Below are 7,157 nucleotides of genomic sequence, written 5' to 3'. Positions count from 1 at the left end.
GGGGAGTCACAGCAAAAGCCAGTCCTCGATGCAGCATTAAACCCAAGTCGTACATATAAAAATAAATGGTACAAAGGAAGTATTTTCAGCAGAATACAATCTTTAGACATCCAAAAGAATACACAAAAGTAGTTAAAAGGAGCCTTCTGTACTTCGGGGCACGGCACGATTAAACACGACAGGGAGGGCGCGCGAAGACCTCGCGTCGGCGTCACGACTTCCCGGTGGTGTCTGTGATAACAGAGCGCTCGACCTCCCAGAACGGAGGAGGAAGTCACAAAACATGGATAAAAACCAAAGTCTGGAAATTGTAACAAAAACACAGAAACAAAAATGAAAATGTACTAAAATTTAATCATTCGTAAAAGCTGTAATTTAATCTGTGACAGTAAAACACAAGACGCGGTATTAGAGTTGGTTTAGTATATTATATATTTTTGCTTTTAAAGCCATAGAAATCAGTTATCCCAGGTGTGGTTTTTTTCCTATAAAAGACCCATTTTTCCAAAGCATTATGCACATTTTTAATTAGAATATAATGGCAGAATGAAAATAATGATATTCCGTAACTTTTAAATATAAAATGAAGTCGATGACTCAAAAAGTTATTTGTTGCAATGAGTTCAAAGGGAAATCTCAGATAATATATATATCTATAGTTATAGATATAAAATATAACGGCGGAACATTTTTAATGCTCAATGGGGAGAAATTCCGATAAAAGGGTCAATATGAAATTTTAATTATAGTAGCAATATCTAACATTTGAAATGCATCCATGCTCCTTTGTATAATCATACACTAGAGTCAATTACATTTATTTTCACATCTGTTAACTGCTATTGCAAAGGAGGAGTACTATTGTCTTAAATTTCCAAGAGATATACACAGAGCGATTTGTTTTTCCAGGGACTGTGTGCAAACCATTTCAAGATCTAAATTCTTCTCATGGTATATAAAAACAGGAGAAGCTTCTTCAGATATGTTATTAACTTTCGTAAGGTTTTGAAGTCGGGAATGCTGGCACTTTCCATTTAGGCAACAGTTCTTCATTCCTGCAATCTAGAAAAAGTAAAGAGAGATGATCCTAAAAGAAAGAAATCTAGAAAAAGGAAAGAGAGATCATCCCCCTGATGAGACAAATGATGTCGAATAAAGGCCTGAAAGCTTCCCCGGACAACTCCTGCACCCTGGCTCGGAAAAGCACGCAGCGTCGCAGCGGGAGGAGCTCATCTTCCCCCAGCGTCGGGGTTTGTTCCTACATCCTCCCAGCTGGAAGGCAGAGAAAGAGAAGGGGCTGTGGAAGCTGTAACTCTCTCGGAATTGGGCTCCTGTTCCGCAGAGCACACAGGCGGGCGCCGGCCCGCCCCGCTGCCGCGACGGCCACGGTGCCCTCCCAGCTCATGTGCCTGCGGGACGGGCAGCCTTCCTGCAGGGTTTGAATTTGGTGCTGGATGAACCGTTTACGGGAGAGGGATTTCATCTTTTGTATCTCTGAAATGATCGTGAAGTCCAACGATCTGGGGATTTACAGAGAACGCGGGCGCTGTGATGCATTTTGACCATCTAGAGCAGATCTGGGGGCACGGAGAGACATCAACGTCAGGAGAAGTCCCACCAGTAACCGCCTGACACACACCTCCTGCGGGGAAGCCCGTCGCCAAGCAGTCACCCTGGCTGAGGCCACACCACCTAAATTCAGATCTATACCTGAGGAACAGGAAAAGCCACTTGAGACGTGCTCTTCAATTGCTTTTCCTGAAGCCATTGTCTCCCCAGAACCCAGAGCTGTTCTTTTCTGGCATTCAAAGCTCAGGATAAGAGACTCATCAACCAACAAAGCACAAGTCGTTAGAAGCCTGGTTAACTGCCCAGCTCCTCTTATCCTACTCCATCCCACCTCGGCTACAGGACTGTCCAGCTGCCACGTGAACTTCAGCTCTGGCAGGAGGCAGGGCCACTCCTTCTCAGGAATTCAGCCCTGAAATCCTTCCAGGACCAGGAGTTTGTCTTAACTGCTGCAGGACAAGGGCACTCGAGTTGCTTTGCCAGCTACACTGCACCTACTTGGGAAACTAAAGAGCAGAGGCCAGAGCTTCTGCTGGGTCACAGGAATCCTCAGAGGCTGAGCACAACAACCGCCCCGCTCCCAGCTCCGGCAGCAGCTTTTCTGTCCCAAACGTGAGGCTACAGAAACGCTGCTTTCCTTCAGGAGCGCGACAGAACAGCTGGAAGCACACAGAGTACCCTGCCAAGTTACACAGGAAGATTATTTATAGCTGGGTCCAACCTTGTGTGGTTCTTTGGTTTTGTTTTGGGGGGGTTTTTTGTGTTGTTTTTTTTTTGCTGGGCAGCTTTTTATTTCTGTGCCACCGAAATCCCTGTCCCAGCCAAACCGATTGGCAACTGTCCCCACGGCACCCAGGATCGAGACGGCAGCTGCAGCCACAACACAAGTCACAGGGACACAGCCCGATTTCAGCAGAGGATAAAAAGGAAGCAAAACTGAGCCCTGGGGGCTGGGAGCACGGTGTCACAAGACAGACAGAACCTGCAAGAGCAAAACGGAAGCTCCTGCTCTGTCGCACTCATTAACCCCAGCAAAAGGAGAAAGGGAGAAGCAGGTGTTTCTCTGCCAGGGCAGTCAGCAAAACTGACTTTGATTTTTAATTTTTTTTTAAGTCCAGCAAATGCAGGATTTTATACTTGGGAGCAGACAGAAGGAAGAGGAGCAGAGAGAAGGGGAGCAAGTGCCCTCTGTTGGGAGCAGTTCACGCTCCCGAGCTGCGGGTGGAATTCAGACACCTCTTACCTGGCTCAGAGCTGCTGCACGATGGGAGCCTAAAGCAGCAGACATGATTTCTTTTTAGGCTTCTTCTTTTCCACTGGTGTTTTTCTATTTATCTGTCTGACCAGGTCATAAAAGATCTGAAAATGAAAAACACAAACTGAAAAATCAAAGCAATAAAACACTACATGAGTGTCAAAAATGTGGTGGCTTGGCAAGCTGATACTCTTTCCTGGAGGCTGCAGCCTTAAAAATTCAATAAAACTGCTTGCGTTTACTACAACGTGTTTCTCTTCACCTTCAAGAACGAACTTCCCTCACCCACGGCACAGGTTGTGCTATCAATTTCCTTGCAGGTTTGAGCTGTTAATAGCTTCACCTTTTTGCCTGGTCTAATCTTTTGAGTTTATTAATGAAATTAGCAAGGAGAAGCAAAACATCTGCCCCAAAATCAGGCATTTCCAGAAGGGGACGAGCACAGGGGCCTCTTTCAGCTGCAGACACGAGTTTCTTGTGAACGCTTTTGCTGCCAGTTGTTTTCCCAGCAAGACTCAACCCATTTATAGCAAAATGATCTTTGCAAAAATGCTTGGAGCCGGGTCACAGTACTGAGGAGAAATATTTAAACCTTCAGAAGGTTCCACCCTTGTCCTTGTTTACTTTTTTCCTTCCTGGAGTGGCTGACAGCTCACAAATTCTTGTTGATTCCAAGGAAATTCAGAAGACAAAGAAACAGTTTGTAACAAATTGCAACAACTGGACTTTTTTTTCCAGCTACTACCTACATGAAGCAGCACTGGTGCACAGTAGTTTCACAGCACAGAAAGTGCAAGTATGACAATTATTTAGAAGGCCTGTTTTAAGTCATAGAGGTTCAAACGAAATGAACATGACAGTGGCTCTATCATGCTCTTGTGTAAAATATTTTATAATAGCATGAGTTGCTCAGGCTACTGCTTTACTGGGACTATTGGTACTGTTTTCTACTGTCAGCCTCAGGCAAAAATAGCAGCTTGTATTCTCCAACAGGCACAGCCAAGATGTCCAAAAGCGTACAGATAAGATTGGAAGAAAAAGTTTACATAAACTGTGGAAATACAAGTAAACCAGAGTTTGTTACACTCCAGGGTATCTCTTTGATGACTGAGCCACTAGTTTCTTCATTAACAGTCACAGTTTTTCTCCAGCTCAGGCACACACACACACACAAATCCCTCCCGGCCGGAGCGCAGCCCAGCGAGCTATATTTACCGGGCGAGATTAGTGCCGTGCGCTGTAGCGAGGCTAATCCCAACCCCAGAGGCTGCCACCGATGCGGCCCCCAGCCCCTGTCCCGCCGGGGCCATGCGGTGCCACGCACGTCCCGCAGCTGCCAAATTCACCCTGGGTCCAGTCCAAGCTTCTACTGCTCCTGCTTATCACAAAGCCTCCCAAACGGTCCCAGTTATCTCCTGGCACCAAACCAGCTACGCGCAATGGGGTCACCTCAGCTTTCATGCCTGGAAACCTGGTCTCTGTCACAGACAGATAATTCATGGCAGAGAATAAAACTTGGTGCCTGAAGTCAAGCAGAGCTCCCGCGGCAGAGCTCCACTACAGCAGAAGGCACACCAACTGCAGAGGTGTTTCTTGTTTCAACGCGGGGAATTGCTTAGACAGAAAGATGCTGGGACACAGCCGCAGCGAGGGAGCAGCTTATCAGAGGAGGATGGCGATGGGGTGTCGTCGCGATCAGCCATACGCAGCAGGAATGTGAAAAGCAAATACTTCAAAAACAGTCGACACCAGGTAACACGGTAAGGAATACAATGGGGCATAATCCACGCTCTGAGTAGCAGCAGCAGTTATCTTGAAAAAGTACACTTTCCAGATAAGTTTATGTAAACTAAGTCATCCTGTTAACTGGGCTGCTCGTGTCCTCCAACACAGCCTACGGAGAGCACTTACCTGGAGACGCCACCCACCCTTTACAGAGAAAAAGGAGCAGATCTCCTTCAAACACACAGAAAGCAGCTAAATACACCGCATCGCAAGCCTTGCTAGGCTGAGATTTCAGAATCATCCTGCATCTTCCCAATTAAGAATACATGAAGGGCTGCAGACTGGCCCTCACGCTGAAGTACGAAAGACAAGGCAAGAGCTGATAGTTACCTCGTTAACGTTGATTTTAGACTTCGCAGATGATTCTAGAAAGGCACAGTTACACCACTGTCTTGCTAAGTTTTGACCCTGTTCTTTGCCGACTACACGCTCTTCCTCCAGGTCACATTTATTGCCAACCAGAATCATTGGAACCTGGAGAGGAGACAAGCAAGAACAAGAGATACATCAGCAACACACAACTTGGACTCTCATGGCGCGTTCAAAAGATTCATCCTGCGCCCGTGATGCAAATACAGGCAAATCAGTTGTTCAAGGCAAGGCTGAAAGGGCGTCTGCCCCTCTCCTTACGCTGTCGGCTTCCTGGAGGTGAGTCACCTTCTTGCTCCTTCACAAGAAAGAAAGAGCCTTGGGGAAACCATATTCCTTGTGACATTTGCTACAGAAAATCAGATACATTTAAAAGTGTAGGAAAACAACCTCGGCTGCAGTAAACACTTATTACCCACGTGTCTGCGTGAGGCTGCATGGAAAGGGGGGTCCCACAAACGACACCAGAAGGGTCGGGATCTCTTGCTCAGCTGGAGCTCACCCCTTTCTCACCGGGGCTGCGACGGCGTTTGCTCGGTGCAGCACGACGAGACCAGCAGAGCCTGCACTCCTGGAGTTATAAATCCCTTTGTCCCTGTGCTCAGAGCAAGCACTGCTGAGCGGAAGCAGCAGAGACTTGCTCTCATCAGTTACATTTAGATATTGAGTTAAAACTCTCTCAGGAGAAAGGAATCGGGCGAAAAGATTAAAACCTGGAGAAAGGAATCGGGCAAAAAGATTAAAACCAGTGCTCAGGCATCTTAAAAATAACAGCCTGGTATGTAATTCCAGGGGGCTTCCTCTGCTCTCACGCAGCCCCTATCACAGCTGCAGCCCACCGAGGTGTCACAAATGGGTGGAAAAGCCCCTAAAAGCAAACAAAAAACACCCCAAAACCCCCTCAGTAACAACCTAACCCGTCCAGCCCTCAGGTGCCACTTCCACACCGACAGGGTAAGGAGAGGACAGCCCAGCCCAGCCCAGCCCAGCCCAGCCCCGCGGCCACCTGCCCCTCGCGCGGACCTTTCCTCGGGCTCCAGCCCCACGGCCAGCCTGGGGACCCAGGAACCCCTCGCAAAGTTGGGGGTCATGGATCACTTTGAAGTTTGCTTTTAGAACCTGCAGCTCGGGCGATGATGGAGCCAGAGCCGCAGGACGCGCCGCGGTGCCCTGCCCGCGCCCGGCATCCTGTTTGCCTCGACCATATGTCGAAGTTAAAAAAAACCCCCAAACCTACAGAACTGCTGATAATGGGTGTGCACCCTGCTCTGTTTCCTGAAGCATTTAATTCTTCGAACAGAAAATGAGTACTTCCCAGCTGGAAAATAAATCATTATCCACTTCCTCTGGTAATTTAACACACTGTACATTTTTAAATCTACTTCAATGCTAATATTCGCACTCTTGTCCCAATTTGACTACACTCCAGCTTAGTTTTTGTATTTAAAGCTGATAGCCATACTGATGAGAAAAATTACCACGTTTTTATTTTTGAGGAGTAAGTTTTACTTATTACATCAGAAACCTGAAGTCACAGTGCAGACGAGGCAAATCCCAAAAAAGCTTATTTCACATCAGAGACCAACAGGATATTTACAACTCTATCAGCTTAATCCTCTTCTTTAGTTTTCTAGATAATGAAAAAACATTTTCCCATATGAAAACATCAAAATGTGGTTTCAACAAGTTCAGCAGAAGAATAAAGTATATTAAGATGTGAAGTAATAGGAAAAAAAGTGATACAGAGATGAGTAAGCAGCCTAGGTTTGAAAGATGTGAAACTCTGTAAGGGGCTATTTCAAAAGGTAGTGACTGTTTATCACAGAGCCAAAAATGAACTTTGATGAACAACTAGCTTTTGATCATCTACCGTTTCATGTAGAAGACTGGAATTTAAGCTTTGTCAGACATACATAATTTAATGATTTGGGTACTCAGATTTTAAAAGACACGTTCTGAAACTAAATACAGGAAGGAGCACGTTTCCCCAACTCAGCAGAACACGGCTTAAACGTTCGAAAGGTTCTCGAGCTCAGATTCAACAAGTAACCTCCCCCTAATGCTAAATAAATAAATGCATTTTAATAATTAAATCAGATCACCGAAGTAAAAACGAAAGCAACAGTCTCCATTGTCCGATGAACTTGACCAGCTTACGGTGCAAATTCCCCTCCAGCCC

The 7,157-nt window shown here is 46.2% G+C and overlaps 1 protein-coding gene across 1 annotated transcript in view; it reads right to left on the bottom strand.

Moving 5' to 3' along the window:
- Positions 1 to 334: 334 nt before the first annotated feature.
- RAP1A (RAP1A, member of RAS oncogene family) overlaps positions 335 to 7,157 on the bottom strand; it is a 15,441-nt gene continuing 8,618 nt past the window's right edge. The window contains exons 6-8 of the mRNA XM_009873745.1: positions 4,940 to 5,083; positions 2,813 to 2,928; positions 335 to 1,062 (exon numbers count right to left, since the gene is read on the bottom strand). Of these exons, the coding sequence (XP_009872047.1) occupies positions 2,842 to 2,928; positions 4,940 to 5,083 (231 nt within the window). The 3' untranslated portion in view covers positions 335 to 1,062; positions 2,813 to 2,841. The remainder of the gene's footprint in view (positions 1,063 to 2,812; positions 2,929 to 4,939; positions 5,084 to 7,157) is intronic.

This window comes from Apaloderma vittatum, unplaced genomic scaffold (assembly GCF_000703405.1).
Source record: "Apaloderma vittatum isolate BGI_N311 unplaced genomic scaffold, ASM70340v1 scaffold4147, whole genome shotgun sequence".
NCBI lineage: Eukaryota > Metazoa > Chordata > Aves > Trogoniformes > Trogonidae > Apaloderma > Apaloderma vittatum.
This window is presented reverse-complemented; position numbering and strand designations above follow the sequence as displayed.